This window comes from Siphateles boraxobius, unplaced genomic scaffold (genome assembly GCF_051911475.1).
Source record: "Siphateles boraxobius isolate OS27281-9 unplaced genomic scaffold, OSU_SipBor_1 49, whole genome shotgun sequence".
Classification (NCBI taxonomy): Eukaryota; Metazoa; Chordata; class Actinopteri; order Cypriniformes; family Leuciscidae; genus Siphateles; species Siphateles boraxobius.
Genome location: NW_027509130.1, coordinates 1987040 through 2005965, shown reverse-complemented (window position 1 = coordinate 2005965; position 18926 = coordinate 1987040). Strand labels below are relative to the sequence as shown.

General features: G+C 39.8%; 1 protein-coding gene across 2 annotated transcripts; it reads left to right on the top strand.

The window, feature by feature from the left end:
- Positions 1-205: 205 nt before the first annotated feature.
- LOC143711135 (zinc-alpha-2-glycoprotein-like) lies at positions 206-18665 on the top strand. 2 transcript variants are annotated; one of them, XM_077202473.1, is made up of 7 exons: positions 206-342; positions 496-537; positions 15803-16075; positions 16173-16460; positions 17763-18047; positions 18209-18274; positions 18372-18549. In XM_077202473.1, exons 1-7 carry the CDS (start codon positions 240-242, stop codon positions 18458-18460), a joined length of 1146 nt encoding a protein of 381 aa, XP_077058588.1. In that variant the 5' UTR covers positions 206-239; the 3' UTR covers positions 18461-18549. The 2 variants fall into 2 exon arrangements, with proteins under 2 accessions (XP_077058588.1, XP_077058589.1); XM_077202474.1 differs by lacking the exons at positions 206-342; positions 496-537 and adding an exon at positions 10840-11000 and having other exon boundaries at positions 18372-18665.
- The last annotated feature ends 261 nt before the right edge of the window (positions 18666-18926 follow it).

Sequence of the window (18926 nt, the reverse complement as noted above, 5' to 3'; positions counted from 1 at the left end):
ACATCAGGTGTCTTCAATAATGCTCAATCATTACTCATTTAATCACTTAATTATCTCATTAACTTAACACTGCTTCAGTGTTAATTTAACACTCTGTAGAGTGTGGACTCATATGAACACTGTGTTAATTTAACACCGGGGATTTTGCTGTGTAATGCAGGATGCAAAATAACCCAAATAACTTTCTCACTGTATTTTCTCACATGGAATTTAAAATCTACAGATTTGTAACCTCTGCTATGTGTTCTGTATTTTGGATGTTTATTTTATATTGTGCTTGGTTTCGTCTAGACTTAACACGGCATTATTCGCAAAAGAGAGGACGAGCGTTATTAGACCCAAGTAAGTGTTAAATCATGAAAATAATCACAGACTTTGAAAATTATAGGAAAGGTTATGAAGAATGATGACGAATTATAGAACAGCGTGGATTTTTAAGAAAATCATTTTGAATTGACTGACCTATATCACAACCATCTGTCTTTTTTCTTCCAGAGAAACAGCGACGGCGAAGTAATAGTGCTGAACGTCCTAACAGTAAGTTCATTCTATTTTTTTTTCTTCCAGAGATTATGTAATTGGATTTTTTGACATTAGGCTACTCTGTAAGTATTATTGTGTCTTAGACACGTTAATATTTTCACCTCCCCAAAAAGTATATTTATTACAGTATATTTTGCTGTAGTGTGTCAGTACGAAAGCAGGTTATTAACGAAATGAACTCTCCTGGCAGTTTATTTGACTCCACGCTCAAGAGTGTTGAACACTGAAGCAGTGTTAAAGTTAATAAGATAATTAAAGGGACATTGTGTAGGAATTTCTCCCATCTAGCGGTGAAATTGTATTTTGCATTCAAACGAATTGTGCTCTCCAGCGCCTCCTTTTTCAAATACGTGTTGCATCTACGGTAGCTGTTATGTACCATAAAGCTATGACAGGATGTCTTCTAATAGCACTTAGTCGAGTTTTCCTTAGGGTGAACAGGTTTCTTATTTCAAACAAACTGCCTGCTCTGCTCCTCCGTTTTTGCTGCTTTCAGTTACGTGACGCTGGCTCTGAACAAAAACGCGTTGTGGAAATGCATTGGCCTAGTACTTTTTGACCCTCTCTGTTATTATAGTTTTTCAAGATGGCGGAATGACATGGAAGCCTCCATGGACCTTACTTTTTCTAAATTATTCTATTATATAATTTATATTTGCCATTTAATACACTAGTTTTGTACATTGAATACATATTTTAATGCATTATTAGTTGCAAAATTAAAATGTATTACAGAAATGCTAAAAATTTATTTAACACGTTCAAGCAAAATTTTTAGCAAAATTATCATTAGGGCCAGGGAACCTGTGTGAGGAGCCTATTGGAATTGCTCTGTTAATTAGGGCTGGGCGATATATCGCATGACATTGTGAGCATCTCGTCAGTAAAGCCGGTTCCTTGATTTGTAGTAAATCACCTTCACCTGCTTTCAGATGGAAGATATGATGCAGATATGAGTGTTAAATTAACACTCAAGAGTGTTAAAGATATTGAGATAATTAAGTGATTAATTTAGTGATGATTGAGCATAATTGAAGACACCTGATGTTAACAAGCAGAATCACTGAAGGAGAAAATCACAAATTGTAAGCCACCGTTATGGCGATCAGTGTTTGCTTTAGTTGGACTCTTGAACCTTATACTTTCAATTTAAATTGTGTTTGTCTGCTGTTATTGATTTATAACAGTCAAATGAACAAAGAAAAGTGTGGTCTGATAGTGTTGGTTTTGTTTTGGCATAATCATTTGAAAAATGAAACTGATTGAGATAGGTTGGTTTAACTTGTTAGCAACAGCTTTGAGCTTCTACAGCATATGATTTTTGATGGTTGGGAGTTCCACGCTGCCTCAGCAGAGTGGGACTTTATAGTAAAGGAGTATTGCAGCTGCCAGTCTCTGCTTTAACCGAGGGGTTTAAGTGTGCCAAGGTCAGACTGGAAATGACTTTAGCAGTGTCACACGACAGATGTGTAAGGGAGGCAGCCCCTGTGGTAAAAACTAGTAGAAAGTGGTCAGCAAAGAAATCTGTAGTAGAGGCAAAGGCTGACCTTCAAATTGGGGATATCGTGGGACAGGTACAGCATGGAAGAGGGGGGTTTGGGCTCAGTTTAGCTCCTCCTAAATGGCACAATGCAGGCCCAGCTCAAAGGAGGAAGCTGGTAGTCAACGAGGTGTGAAAGCAGGAGGAGAGGATGAGATGTATAAAGGCCATTTACCAGGCCAAGCAGGGAGAGTGGATGAGATGGGAGAGTGTGGAACAACGCAAAATGGGCTGGCAAGACCTTTGGTCAATGGAAGAGAGTAGGATCAGTTTCCTTATTAGGTCAACATATGATGTTCTCCCATCACCGCAGAACCTAAACCTCTGGGTAGGAGAGGATCCCTCTTGTCCTTTGTGTTCATCACCTGCCACATTAAGGCACATTTTGACAGGATGTAAGGTGGCTCTTTGCCAAGGTCGGTTTACTTGGCGCCATGACCAAGTATTGCGATGTTTGGCTTTAGCATTGGAAGGCAAGCGTAGTATGACCAATAAGTTGCCGCCTGTTCTAGCAAAACATTACACGCAGAAGACAATATTCCTCCGCCCAGGCGAGCAACCACCAAGAAAAGGTGCTAACACCAATTCTCGCCCAGGACAACTAGAAGCTGCTAGGGACTGGAAGATGCTGGCTGATCTTGATCAAAGGCTTATTTTTCCACCTGAGATTGCCACCACTAACCTACGAACAGATATTGTTTTGTGGTCTGGATCAGCACGCATTGTTCAACTGATAAAGTTAACAGTGCCATTGGAGGATGCGGTAGATGAGGCATATGAGAGGAAGAAACTGCGGTATGCTCATCTGGCCACTGAAGCAGAACAGCGAGGATGGAGAGTCCAGGTTTATCAAGTGGAAGTTGGTTGTCGAGGTTTTGTGGCACACTCTACAACCCGGTTCCTCAGAGACGTCGGATTCAGTAGCCAAGAGTTGCGTCGCACAGTAAAGAACTTATCTGAAGCAGCAGAAAGGAGCAGCAACTGGCTGTGGTTGAGACGGAAAGATTCTAGCTGGCTGTGTACAGGCCGCCATGCTACGGTTTCGTAGAAAACTTGAAGAGTCTGTTGGTTTATTTGTATAGGTTGTATAGTATTTACAGTCATTACGTTCCTGTGTATATTGCGTGAATGATGGGTGGTTGGGCAGATATTGTGTTTTGCGGTAGGTGGTATGCCATACGGAACCGTTGCCACTGAAACTGCATATTAACGCACCAGTGAGGCTCGACAGCCTTAGTCAAACGGGTTGGCGCGTATAGTTGGGTTGCGGAGAGATTGTGAGATTGTGGTTAGGTCTCAGCAGCAAGAGGGAAGTAGAGGTCAGTAAGCTGGGCTGAGTTGAGTGGGGGACGGAGGGGGGTGACTCTGGGACGCCAGAGTCACTGTCGAGCCCTCTTGAGGTGTCGTGGGCTAGTCGACGAAACACTGAGGACGGAGCCCACTTGAAGACCCTAGAGATGTTCCCTACTCCGCTCAATCCAGAGGGTTGTTATGGGGGGACCGCACTGTGGTTGCAGCCGTTGTGTGTGCTGACGCACAATACACTGTATTAACACCAGTCAGAAGGTGATTCACGTCACCAGATGGAAAGAAGCGTAAATGGATGTAGAAGCATAGGTTACTGTAAAGCTACGTCTTAGTTGGTGGTTATCTTGGCGAAAGCCGAGTACAAATCAGCATGAAGTTTTAACCTCTATTCTGGTGTAATGGAAATCATTCTTATTATCCAAAAATTTTATAAACATTGTTCTTATCAAAACACTTTCGAATGATTTTATTTAGAAACACAGACATCAATAATCAGCCTGTGAATCTCAACAATGGTGACAATAATAATGCATGTTGCAGTGGTTGCCACCAATCACAACTCATTAATGGCTCCCATCATGCATTGCTGTATGAATAAATTATTATCTGAATGTCTATGTAATTTACTTTTCCTAATTGAATATTCTGCTCGTCACCATTGTTGAGATGCATTGACTGAATCCTGACGTCTGTGTGTGCCTAAAAGAAAGATTTTTTTTTAAAACAACTTTTAAGAAATCCTTTATATTATATTAATATAACCAACACCATTAGATCACTTTTTTCTTTGTTCATCTGGCAGTTATAACTCAGATACATCAGCCAAACAAAATCTAAAGTTAATAATATAAGGGTCAAGAGCACAACTAAAGCAAACACTGATCGCCATAACGGTGGCTTACAATTTGAGATTTTCTCCTTCAGTGATTCTGCTTTAGGTGTCTTCAATAATGCTCAATCATCACTCAATTAATCACTTAATTATCTCATTAACTTCAACACTCTTGAGTGTGGAGTCATATACACTCCCAGGAGTGTTAAACACTGGAGAATTTTGCTGTGTACAAAGAGCCGTAGTTAACTGACAAGCTGAGCCATATCGCATTAATTATCGCTGGCGATACGTCCGCGATATTAATGCGATATGGCTCAGCTTGTCAGTTAACTACGACTCTTTGTAGTAAATGCCGCTCCATCTGAAAGCAGGTGAAGGTGATTTACTACTAATCAAGGAACCGGCTTTACTGACGAGATGCGCATAACAATGTGATGCGATATATCGCCCAGCCTACGTTCAAGTTTATCGGGTCTTGGTTAGGTTTTTTTTTCTTTTCCCTTCTTTTTTATCTTTCATGATTTTATTTCATCGTCATCCTGTCGAGTGTTTGCTGCTAATTACATGAATTCATGTAATTACGCGATTTCATGAAACTGACATTATTGTTGCCGATTTGGATGCTAGGAAAGTGAACTAACAGCACTTACACTTTTAACTGTTCATTTTTGAAGGATTCGATCGCAGAAGAGTGACTGAGTAACGAACGATATCATTGTCATTCAATGATTTCAGCCATATTCACAAGGTTCTGAAATGAATATAACTTTAGAGACTGTGTTACTGAACTAATTTAGGGGCTAAATTACTGTGAAAGGAATTAAATGTGATTTTTTGGGGGTTATTTTTTTATTTTTTATTATTAACTGTGTTGCTTGACCAAATGTAATTGCTTTAATTATTTTTCTCGCCTTTCTTTATTTTGTTTTGAAAATTAGAAGCCAGAATGAGAAACCAATTCAACAAAAATTTAAAAAGGTATCAAATAAGGAATTAAAAGGGGTTGTTGACAACAACAAACGACTCATAGGGACATGAGCTTTCTCCCGGATGAGTGACATCACAAACCCTAATATTTACATAAGCCCTGCCCCCGGGAACACAAGCAGTGTTGAGAAGAGGAAGAGTTGTTGTAGTCGAGCACATTTCTGAGTCTGCTCAAGCTGTCGCATCTGTCTTTTCACATGCAATACAGTACGTAACACAAATGCAATACTATGTCACTCTGTAGGCATCTTACAACAGTTCACACATGAGCGATTAATAGATTATCATGACAGAATATGATAATCAATGACTTTAAGATAGTTAACTCCACATCAGCTACATAAATTCATCAACTAACCATTCAGAAATGTCCTGTTGCATTCTACATGTTGTCACTTCTTGAGTCTCTCCATCTTTGTCCGACTCAGGTTTGAACATAAAAGGCTAAAACTAAAGTTTTTGAGCTCCACACACACACACACACACACACACACACACACACACACACACACACACACACACACACACACACACACACACACACACACACACACACACACACACACACAACACACACACACACACACACACACACACACACACACACACACACACACACACACACACACACACACACACACACACACACACACACACACACAAAAAACACTCTATACCATCCCTTTAACTTTAATTGATTATTTTCTAAATTAAAATTAAGTTATAAGGTGAAGTTATAAGTTAATGTTACTGGTGGTTACTGGTTTGAACTTATTCTATTTATTTTTCCAAAGAACTGAATGAAATAAGAGTGAAACCTAGAAGGGAACAAACAAGGGGTCAATTTATTGATTTACATAAACATTGTTTGAAAGACAATTGATTATACTTACTTTTGTTGGACTTTTGATATTATTTTATTAACTGCTTTAAATGGCGCTTTGGTCACTATTGGACAGAAACTGTAAAGAAAATTACACATATACAGCAAGATAATCCAAATATTTGCACTCAGATAGCCTATATATGTTACCTATATATCCAGCTTAGGCATGGAGTGTTCCTTCATTTTTAATTTGATGATACTGTTTGAATGACAGCTTGGTAAATTTGATACCAATCATATATTCCATATCACACAACCAAAGTCATGAGTTTTGAATAGTTTCGAACAGTACACATGTTAGAATGTTAGGATGCCTAAAAGGGGAAGTCAGGTAAGAGTTAGTCATAATATTAGACCCAAAGGGGAAGTCAGGTAAAAGTTTATCATAAGGTTAGATCATCTAAAGGTCAGATTTAGTCAGAAACATGATAGTTCCAGAAGACCGTTTACTATCTTATGTATTAAATATCCATCACAATAGCTTGGTAAATTTGACACCAATCATATATTCAATATCGCTACTCTCCATAATTATGGTGCGTTCACGTGCAATGGTAATTATGGTAAATACCGAAAGCCGACGTGGAAAATGCACATGAACACCCCCTCATGTGGTATTTTCCACTGGGCAGCTCGTAGAATATTTTGATGCACGAGTTGCCGAGATTAGATAACCTTTGACCTTTTCAAAATGGGGGAGAGCAATACGAGAGTCGTGAATGGTAAAAATATGTACTATTAATGATCTAGAAAATATACAGCATATTATCTACCATTTGACTTTTGATGAATCATCTTCTTGCTGTAGCAGATGACTTAAGCAATCTAGAATAGTTTTAGCTAAATAACAGGATCTCCATCTTTTTACAACATTAGGACAACAAAAGCACTTGAACGCAACACACTGGTAAATACCAGTTCACAAGTGGAAAATATCATTGTTCCATAGCACGTAAACGCACCATTAATGTAGCCTACATAGTGGTATATACACCGGAACAAATCACCGCATTACTGAATGATTCAGCACTTTGAATGAATCAGTTGAGTCAAAGAATCAATGACCGATTAACTGCCTCATTCCTGAACTGTTCAGCTGTTTGAACGAATCACTTGAATAAATGACTCAATAACTCACTCGTTAAGGCGGTCACCTGTCGCCCCCTACTGGTGGTTTAGTTTCGTGTTTAAAACGTCTCGGTTACGTATGTAACCCTCGTTCCCTGAGTAGGGAACGGAGACGTTACGTCGGATGGCGACGAATGGTGTTTCGCTTAGAACACCTATCGAATTCGAGTATTACAAAACGAGCCAATGGCAAAGAAATGCCATGGGTCTGCGGAATTTGCATAGCGTATCTCCGCCTTACCTCGTGGGTATAAAAGGAGGACGCCGGCAACAGGCAGATATGTTTCTTCACTGAGGAGCCAAGACTGAGCTCAGGCGATCCCCGCGGTACAGCGGAAAGTGGCAGGAAGACGTAACGTCTCCGTTCCCTACTCAGGGAACGAGGGTTACATACGTAACCGAGACGTTCCCTTTCGTTGTCACTCCGAGTTACGTCGGATGACGACGAATGGGGTTACCAGTCTAATCACGCCACCTTCTCAGCTGTCTTCCAGTGCCCTGCGTAAATCTGAGATCCCTGTCGTGAGACTGGCACGGACGAAGGACTCCTATTTAGCACAGGAATACCAAGGTACACTGGGGAGCATATCCCAAAGTTTAGGGGAAATATGCAATTACTGCCAACCCAGAGGGGGGGGACTTAGAGAATACACATATGACCCGAAGGAGACATATGGAGAACACTGGGGTGTCCAGCCGCAGGTGGAATATTTCAACCCCAGGGGTGGCAAGGTGGCTTGCCAAGGGAAAGACACATGCTCAAAGAGGCTTACAGTGGAAATACACATGTGGGGGTCGCTCAGAGGAGGGACCATGCACACGGGAGGCACCTTGCCGACACGCAGGCAATAGACACTGGCGCCGAGGTCAGGAGTGCTGGAGGAGCTCAGGGCTTTCGGGGAAGCTCACCTGAGGAGAATATCGCACGTATCCAGTCCGTGGAGTGGAATGGCGAGCAAGCGAAGACACCTGAGCGGGTCCAGTACTAGCTGGTTGAAGCGAGTACACGAGAGGACACTGGCTCCACTCGGAGATTATAGAATCTGGCGAATGTGTTAGGTGTCGCCCAGCCTGCAGCTCTGCAGATGTCTGTTAGCGAGGCGCCATGCGCTAGAGCCCAAGAGGATGCCACACTCCGGGTGGAGTGGGCAGTCACACCAAGGGGGCACGGTCGACCTTGCTGCTGGTATGCCAAAGCAATGGCGTCCACTATCCAGTGAGACAACCTTTGCTTTGAGAGAGCCTTTCCCTTCAGCTTCCCACCATAACAGACAAAGAGCTGGTCTGAGGTCCTGAAACACTGCGTCCTATCTACATAGGCGCGGAGAGCGCGTACTGGACAGAGCAGTGCAAGGCTGGGTCTGCCTCCTCCAGGGGCAGCGCTTGCAGGTTCACCACCTGGTCCCGGAAGGGAGTGGTAGGAACCTTGGGCACGTATCCAGGCCGGGGTCTCAGGATCACGTGAGAGTAAGCCGGCCCGGACTCCAGGCACGCTTCGTCAATGGAGAATGCGTGCAGGTCCCCTACCCTCTTGATGGAGGCCAGTGCAACCAGGAGCGCTGTCTTCATAGACAGGAATTTAAGCTCGACTGATTGCAGGGGCTCAAATGGAGCACTCTTCAGGGCAGTTAGAACCACTGAGAGGTCCGAAGAGGGAACGAGAGGAGGGGGACGGATTTAGTCTCCTCGCTCCTCTAGGAACCTGATAACCAGGTCGTGCTTCCCCACCGACTTACCTTCGATGAGGTCATGGTGTGCGGCAATAGCGGCAACGTAGACCTTCAGGGTGGAGGGAGACAGCCTTCGCTCCAGCCCCTGTTGAAGGAAGGAAGGCACAACGCTGATCGAGCATCTCCGGGGGTCTTCTCGGTGAGAAGAGCACCCGCTGACGAAGAGGTTCCACTTCAACGCATAGACGTGTCACGTGGACGACGCCCTAGCGGAAGTGATGGTAGCCACCACCGCTGGTGGTAGGGTACTCAAACCTGCCTCGTCCCATCGAGGAGCCACACGTGGAGGTTCCAGAGATCGGGACGAGGTTGCCATAGGTGGCCCCGTCCCTGAGGAAGAAGGTTCTTCCTCAGAGGGATCGGCCAGGGAGGTGCTGTCGCGAGGAGTACTAGTTCGGAGAACCAGGTCTGGGCGGGCCAGTACGGCGCGACCAGAATGACCTGCTCCGCATCCTCCCTGACCTTGCGCAAGGTCTGCGCAAGAAGGCTCACTGGGGGAAACGCATACTTGCTGCCCCGCGGCCAGCTGTGCGCCAGTGCATCCGTGCCGAGCGTGCCCTCGGTCAGGGAATAATACAGGTCGCAATGGGTCGAGTCGTGAGAGGCAAACAGATCTAACTGTGCGTCCCGAACTGGTCCCAAATCAGCTGAACCTACTGGGGATGGAGTCGCCTATCTCCCGGGAGGGGCTGAAGCCGTGAGAGCTCGTCGGCTGCACAGTTCAGGGCTCCGGGGATATAAATGGCATGAAGCGACCTCAGATGCTTCTGACTCCATATGAGGACACAAGGGTCTGATCAACCCTGCTGGGTCACCTGGGTGAGGGTGTATGAAACACCCAGTGACCTCAGGAACATCACTGAAGATACATCCCAGCATCATTGGATGTATCTTTGACATAAATAAGTTAAAAAAACTTAACTTGTTAAGGCACATTAGGATGTGGTGTTTAAAAAAATGAAACAAATATTTAGCTGTTTATTTTCTAAGTAAAGTTTAGAGGGTTAGACTGGAGGACACATGCCCCTCAACAGAGAATAACACACAAATCAGATGTAAAGTTGTACATTAACTCTTTATATTGCCTAGAAATTAACCTGATTTCTGTAAATATATGTCAGTTGTCCACATATTTCGTAAAAAAACAAAACAAAAAAAAACATACATATATCTATGGGGGGAAGGTGTACCACATCCTGTCTGTAACAGAAATGACTTTGGTTTGTGGCATTGCTGCAAATCTCGATGCAAGTACTACAGCTCACAGATACAAACTGGGTGCTGTTGTATGATAAAACTTTAAAAAAATCAGCTTTTTTTGTGATTTTTTTTCAAGTTTTGTTTGATTAAATACCAAGCACACATTTAAAAAAATATTGTAACCAAGAGATGTGTAAATTAGCTCAAAACTGTTGTTTAGTGAAATGTGGAGTAAAGCCACGCAGACACAGTTTTACATTATTTAATGCCATCAGAAAACTCAAACGTATTCAGTGAAATTCTTTTGTAGCCCCCTATAGCTGTTCAGTACAACCATACTTTATTGCAGTAAACAACTGCTGTCACAGTCACCACCTAATGTCATCGTCTCTGTCACTGTCATCGCCACGGTCTAATGTTAGTCCCCGTCTGCACTACAGTTCCCAGCATCCTCCTTGGCCGTTTCGCATATGTGTCTTGGAATAGATCATCTCATTATTTGGATCTCGGTGGCTTCATCGTCCTTTTGAGAACATAAATGTTACAACCACAGTGTGAAGTGTTCTTTTTTAAATTGGTCACGTGATATTTGAGTGCACTTTCACATAACATTTGCAAACCTCAGTGTTTTTTTTCTTTTCTCATTGACTGTGGTATTTATTTTCTCCACAAGATTTAACCAGGTCACTGCAGTGTGCACATCTCTCTCAGACCAGATTGCAGGAAATTCGCATCTCGCTTACACACATTTATAGGCTGGATTGATCACGAGTGTCACGATGAAGATCTTTGCTCTGCTTTGTGTCTTTCTTCTTTTTGGGACTTTGCCTTCAATTCAAGCAGGTAATTATAATTATTATTATTATTATTATTATCATTATTATTATCATCTTGTACGTTTCGACCATCAGGTCTTCATCAGGCACAAACTTTGTGAAATAGGATACAAATCTTTATGAACACCTTAATTAGGTGCACTCTCAATAAAGATATAACCCCTCACAGGGAGAAAAATACCTCAACTCTCTTAAACTTTAACAGAATATAGTTTCCAAACATATCAAAATATATTAAAAATGTTTTAAAAAATATTAAAAAATATCGAAGTAAATATCGAACACCTCATTCAATACAAAGGGCGACAAAGTATTTAAAGTATATATCCAAAAGGATTCACGTTGTCCTCTCAAAATCTCCTCTTAATGGTTTCTATACTCTCTCTATGACCATGTATTGTAAGGCGCGAGGGAACAGTGATAATCAAAAAGTGAAAAGCAATTAAATAAATGTTTACTGTTTGATCATTATTTATTCAATTTATTAATAAACGTTATCTATTAAACAAATTAATAAATGTCGATTTTGGGTTCATTTTAAGCAAGCAATATAGTTATTTTTAAACAATAGTTGAGTTACCCAGCAGGTTGGGTAAAAAAAACAACCCAGTTGCAAGTTTAACCCAACTTGTTAACCCAGCATTTTTATATATGTGTATTAATCCAAAGAACATCATAATCATTAAAACAATTTCCTACATGGACTATAGGACTTGTTTTGTAGAATATTGTCAATAAAAACGACTTGTAAATTTTTCCATGAATACATGTATTTTTCATTAATAAATGGGTGGTCTGTACACTCTGGCATTTTTCTGTATATTACTGTATACTGTTATATCTTGTTCTGTTTTTAAAAAAAAATCAGAAGGATGACTTAAAAGTTAAACATTAAAATGTTGTCAAAATTTCGACTTTTTAAGTCATAATTTTGATGTAGTATGTCATAATTTTTACTTTTGTCTTATAATTATGACTTTTATTAATAATTAAGTGTAATAAATTAGTAAGTCATAATAATGTAATACAAACTTTACAGAACCAGTTCTGTTCAATGGGATCCATCATGACATCCTGTAAAATGAAAACATCAAAGTATGGGGTGGACAGGGCAAGCTTGCTTGCTCTCTGCCTTCACAAAGTTATATGCTGCGCATGTGTGGCACTTCTTTCTGCAACAACAATAACTCAGGATAGTTAGTCAAATTCATCAATGGCCATTAATTTATTGGGATTATTTTCACCAGTGGGCATATTTTATCTAGTGGGGTAATATTTATACTTTATAAATATTTTATAAATTTAGATACAGCTGTTTTGATTGACAAAATGTATTTGTCTTGGTGTTTCTCAGAACACCATCTTTCACACACTTTCACACACCCCTCTCTGGCCAGAGAATCATACCGTTTTGTCTGCCTTAGCAGTTTATGAACTGAATATGGAACCATATATTAGGAGTGGAATATCACCAAATCGAACAACTTTTGCCGACAGAAGCTACTGAACGTAGACACAATGTGGCATTCCCCTTGCGACTGTCTAAACGTTAGGATATTCATTTTCAATTGTCCGATGCAGTCGCCATGTGATTGAGTTTAACACAGTGAACGTAAACCTAACCTTTCAAAATCAAATAGATTAAACACTTTAAAATAATTGTATAGACCTACAGTTGCAGTTGAGAAAGTCAGTTTTTATTTCTCAAATGCAATTTGTCATTCATTGCACAATTTAAAACTTTTTGTCGTTGCTCATGAGGTACACTGTAAAAACGAATTAGTTCAGTTTACTTAATTAAATTGTGCAAACTCGTTGCCTTAATTTAAGTAAGTAAGCATAACTTAATTACATCAAGTTATTCTTACATAATCTATTTAAGTTTTGTCAACTTAATTCTATCTGTGATCTGAGGAAGTGTACTCCCAGATTGCATTGCGGCATGAATAAATTAATTGCTTTGTTTTACCATTTTTGGCTTTATTTAACCATTAAAATTGTATTTGCTATAGTTATTGGGGTTATACTGACAAGAGACAGCAAATAAAATTGCAATGGTCTAATTAATTAAAGTAATTAAAAAAAAACTTGTTACCATTGTTGTGGTTTGCATGCTGAATGTTGAAGTCTGTGTGTGACTCAAACAAAATTGCAAGATATTGTCACAAATATAGAGGGATTATATCAACCCAATTAAAAGTTTATGCCATAAGTGTTTGCAATTAAAATGTAAAAAGATCATTATTTAGCATGATAATAATGTAGTACATCATAAATACATTCATTAAGAACATGGAAATAATTTAAGCATAAATACTGTATATATCATATTTCTTACTTCACTTCCTTTGAAATCAAATAACTGTGATTTCATGTTGCATCACTGCATCAATTGGAAGAGAATCTGAATGATATAAATTAAGTTCCAAGTGCCCAAGCAAAGGGAACACTAATCACAATAATGGTGAGGAATTTTAGGTTGATTTTAGGAAATCAACATGAATTTATCAAGTCAACTTATGTGACGTTCTTCCAAAATGTTTAGTTGTATTGACAACAGTAACAGTAACATTAAACAAGACTGGAAAATAAGTGTATGCAACTAAGAAGAATGATGAATGCAGAAGTGGAAGAAATTAGTGAAAAGTCTATTAAGAATTGCCCCGCATCAAAAACCATTTGCCCCGCCTGCTTTTACTCAAACCAGGTACTCAAATCAGTCAAGTAATGTTTAATAGGGTTTTCTGAGTAATGAAGGCATATAAAAGAAGATTTGGAAATCTTCACACAATCTTGAATCCATGGACACAAATTAAAAAGCATTTCCTTCTCGTACCCCTGGTGATGACAGCATGTGATTTCAAAAGTTTAGAATTTTAGATTTATTGTTTCTATTGAATCTAGAAAATTGCCTTTTAATGAAATGGAGTGACCAATATAGTTGCTTTTCTAGTAAAAATGTGCCCTATATCGTATATATACCTGTTACTGGTACCTATTAAAATCAGATTCAAAGAGTTAGTTGAAGAAGAAATATGAAGAATTGCTGAAAAACCAGTGGATATTCAAAAACAATCAAGTTAATATGATAACTAACTACATTTGAAATGGTCTCTGTAGTGATCATTGAAAATGCAGCACCTGACCCGGAAGTCTTTCTGTGTGGATTGTCATTCAGTTGATCTTGTTGGACTCATAGGTTTTATCATCAGGCTGTGATGACACTCTCGGTCTGAAAATGAGAACTGTCCCCTTTTCCTGCACTTATTGCCTCTTTCCATGTGGACGTTTCAGAAGTGTCCACTTCCTCTTTCAGGACGGGGACGGGGGGAGACGGGTATGTGGGGGGTGGGGGGCTGAAGGTAAACACATCAGCCACTTCCTCTTATGGCACTCTCAGTCATTCAACTTTTCCAGGTATGGTGTCTGCAATTTTGAACACTCAGAGAACTGCAACACTCACATTAAACCTACAGAATAATAACTGAAAGTCTCATCTGGTTATCAACACAGCAGTTCTTCATTTTATTAAAAAGCTTAGTCCTTCATTGCAGGAAAAAAACAAGCATTCTTCGTTGCAAAACACAGGAACAACCAGGAAAACTCTAATTAGAATATAGTGCAAAATCTAAAAATTCTTTCTTTTCTATTTTTTTTTTTTTACAAGAAAACAAAATAAAATGACTAAGATGTCTGTAATGTGCCTGTTCAAATCACAGGGTAAAGCAAACTTTGTTTTAATGATTACTTCAATCAGAAAGCGAGGTGACGAGGCGCAGAGGAAGCACCGGGAAACAAAATCAAAACACCCGGCAGCATGGCGCACCAGAAAGTCCTTTCTTTTGTCCTTCTTTTGATAAAGTTTTTTTTCGGTTAAACTATCGCCACTGCATCCTCTTAGTCCGCCATGATTGTTTACTCTGAAGTCACGTTTGATCCCGAGGGATTTTGCGAGATTTTCTGTCTGACCAGGGAATGCTTGGGAGTCAAATCGGTTTGTGTGTGATGTGTTGATTTAGCCGTGTGGCTGCGCACCACACACTGTACGACCAAAACTGTTAGAGCCGTGATTTTTTATCGCCGTGTATGTGGTCTCTCAGGTTTGGAAAATCAGCCGACAATTTTAAAATCGTCCCGTGTGAACCAGGCTTTATATAAGATCATGACCAGCTGCTACCTCAAGTGAGCACAATTTGTGCTGCACAAAACATACTTTAAATAATCACGCAAACATACCTTTATCTTGCTCTTTTTTCTCCTCCTCTGTCCTTTTTTTTTTATCTTTTTTTGCACCAGAGGGATACGTCCTTTTTTGTGACATGGCTTAACATTACTTTAACTATGCGCGGTTGCGCACAAATTATCTATGCACGCAATGTGTCTAGTTTATGCGCAATATGCTGTCAGACACAGCAGCAGTTGTAGGCAGGTATATTGATCATGAAATTTAGAATTTTCTTGTCTTGAATTATTCATTAATTTATATTCATGTCACTTAAGATATTTAATATGTAAAAAAAAAAAAAAAAAAAAACTGATTGGTGGCCCCCTGGTGGCGAGGGGACCCCAGGCAGCCACTGAGTTTGCTTATGCCTTGGGCCGGATCTGCCCATATATGATATTTTTACATTCAACAAGGGTATGGCAACATAGGCCAACAACATTCAAAAATACAGAACATAACGTTTTAGTATTCCAAAGTGTTAGTATGTTAGATAAGGTTAGATATTAGAAACATGGTTAGGTTAATATTCAGTTTAAAATTTCCACCACACCTTTTTATGGGTATTTTATTCCTCTTCATTGCAGAGAGACACTCTCTGTATTACATTTACACTGGTTTGTCCAAACCTGTGGATCTGCCGGGCATCTATGAATTCACTGCTATGGGTCTGCTAGACGACAGACAGATTGACTATTACAATAGTAAAGAAAAGAAAAAGATTCCCACACAGTCCTGGATGAAAGAGAAAATGCAGGAAGATTACTGGGAAAAAGGCACTCAGTCGAGAAAGAGCAAAGAACAGTGGTTTAATGTCAATGTCAAGATTGTGATGGACCGCATGAGACACAATACATCAGGTGAGAAACATTCATACAGTTTAACCTTATACCTAAATTAATTAATCATGTTATTTTTTATTATTGTTGCAAACATTCAGCTTCATCTCTATTTCAGATCTTCATGTTCTTCAGTGGAGACACGGTTGTGAAGTTGAGCAGCAGGGAAGTGAAGTGACGTTTTCCAAAGGTGTTTCTGAGTACGGCTATGACGGAGAAAACTTCCTGTCTTTTGATGATAAAGAGTCTCAATGGGTCGCCCCAGTTGACACAGCTCTACTAACCAAGAGAAAATGGGACAATGTGCCGATCCTAAACCAATACACCAAAGGCTACCTGGAGAATGAGTGTGTGGCGTGGCTCAAGAAATTCAGAGAATATGCAGACGAGGAGCTCAGAAACGGCTGTGAGTTTGGATGTGTTCACACTGTCAGTCCAAATCTGATTATCCGTGAATCCGAATGTAATCCGATCCTAAATTATTCACTGTCCACAATGTGTATCTCTTCAGTTTTGTTTTGTGTGTCCATGCCGCTCTTTTGTTTTCCGAAATATCTTCATTGCTCTCTATGGAAATGACGTTGTGTTGGTACTGTGGGTACGCGCAAAAAACAACAGCAACAGCAGCAGCAACATAGAGGGGATTGCAATACAAATTTGTCTTATTTAAAACATGACACGATGTGTAGCTGGCGTGCTGGACTACTGTAGGAGGCCAGACTCAAAACATATCACCATTATATTGTAATTTTCTGCTCACACTGCACTTAAAGGTACAGTGTGTAATTTGTAGCTGCATCTAGTGGTGAGGTTACATATTGCAACAGGCAGAAGTTACAGTGGCCGACAGGAAGTGATGTCGTCGTCTGAGACAGCAGAGAGTAGCCAGTTCAACAATGAAGTTTCTTTACAAAGATAAATTAAGAAATTAGGTTTACTTAATTATTCAGTAAAACGATACGTTATTGCAAATATTATTGTTACTTGTTCATCATTGTGTGAGTGTTTTATTCACTGACTTTTGCTTGATCTTTGCATGAAAAACAACAGTGACAAAACGCGTTTGTCCGTTCAGGGCTCCTGTTGAAACATGACGATGTAAGGCAGAGGTTGGCAAGTTCGGTCCTAGAGAGCCGCTGTCCTGCAGAATTTAGTTCCAACCCTAATCAAACACACCTGAACAAGCTAATCAATGTCTTCAGGAGTACTAAGACTATAGGCAGGTGAGGTTTTTTTCAGTGCTGGAGCCAAACTCTGCAGGAAAGTGGCTCTCTAGGACCGAACTTGCCTATCCCTGATGGAAGGAGACCCGCGGTGTGTGTAGACAGAGATGAATCATTCTAGGGTAATAAAAACATAACGGTTCATTAAGTAAGGTCTTTATACACCACTCAAAACATAGTTATGTATATGATATTGCATTTCTGTCAACAGATCCTCCTTAAAATTACACAATGAACCTTTAACTGCAACAACTTTGTTTCTGCAGCAACTGTCAGCATGTTTCTAATAACAACGTCTGACGTTTTAATGTGATTTTTTTTTTTTTGCCGTTCACACATGCTAAATGTGTTCGGATTCCAATCGGATTTGCACAGAAATCATATTTGAACTGACAGTCTGAATGAGGCTTAAATGTGTTTGTTTATTATCTGCAGGTTTCATATAGAGATGAAACTGATTAATGAACTGATTTCTGTGTTTTCAGCTCCTCCAGATGTGTATTTGTTTGTAATAAGGTGTATCAGTGACAGATCCAAGCTGAAACTGACCTGTCTCGCCACCGGCTTCTACCCCAGAAACGTGATGATGACCATTAGGAAAGATAACACATCTCTGCCTGAACGTGAGATTGAATCCTCAGGAATGAGACCAAACCATGATGGATCCTATCAGCTGAGGAAGAGTGTGGAGATCAAGGAGGAGGAAAGAGATCAATATGATTGTCTTGTGTCTCACAGTTCCCTCAAAGAACCAATTATCGACAAACTAGGTAGGCAAACTGCAAGCATTAATTCAACTATTATATGCATTGTAATGCCTTTTTCAGATACTATTTAGAATTCAAATATTCAGATATTGTTTCAGCTTTATTCATGTCTGAGAATAGCACTGATCTGCCACTACACACTTCCTTTTATCATGGTTTTCTAGATGCTGAATCACTGAATGCCGATACAGCTAATGCTGAAGAACCTTTGCCTAAGCAAGAGTCTGATGGTATGTCTTCACTCCTTTTTTAAAGCTTTGTTATTTATCAGGCAAATCTCCAATGGATTAGCACTGTAGATTTGACGTTTCACTGTTTCTCCAACAGGACAAGCGAGTTCTGCTGAAACATCACACAGCGTCACAACTGTTATATTTTATCTGTCTCTCATGTTTCATTTGATCTGGATATTTTGAAGCACTTTGCTCAAGAAACTGACATGATTTTCCAGACTCAATCTGAATGTTATAATGAACTTAGTCATTAAAAAAATTTATTAATCAAACGTGTGAGTTTGTCTTTCTGACTTGCATAGACACCCATGAGTTTGTTTCCACTGTAAAATAGAATTTCCATCAATATTTTCAATAATAAAATGCCAGACCTTTATGCACAGTAAAATGAATAGCTGTCTCTTGACCAACATTGCAAAAGAAAAATTTGCCATCTATATCTTTTTAAACTGAATAAGATAATGTTTAGCAGGTTATATTCTATGAATAATATTCTAGAAAATACTTCTCTGACCTCATTTGTTATGAAAAAATGATTAGACAGAAGTCAATTTCTCTTCAAGTGACATCATCCGCAAATTGACTCCAGTATATAATAACATTTGGTGATGTAAGAGTGTTGTTTTGGAACATGTCTATTTTTCAGCAG

Bases quoted from the DNA above. Each gene is read 5' to 3' on its own strand.
- LOC143711135 (XM_077202473.1), top strand. From the start codon at position 240: ATGTGTTCTGTATTTTGGATGTTTATTTTATATTGTGCTTGGTTTCGT. The intron at 16,461-17,762 runs GTGAGTTTGGAT...CTGTGTTTTCAG, and splicing joins CGAGGAGCTCAGAAACGGCT to CTCCTCCAGATGTGTATTTG. The intron at 18,048-18,208 runs GTAGGCAAACTG...ATGGTTTTCTAG, and splicing joins ACCAATTATCGACAAACTAG to ATGCTGAATCACTGAATGCC.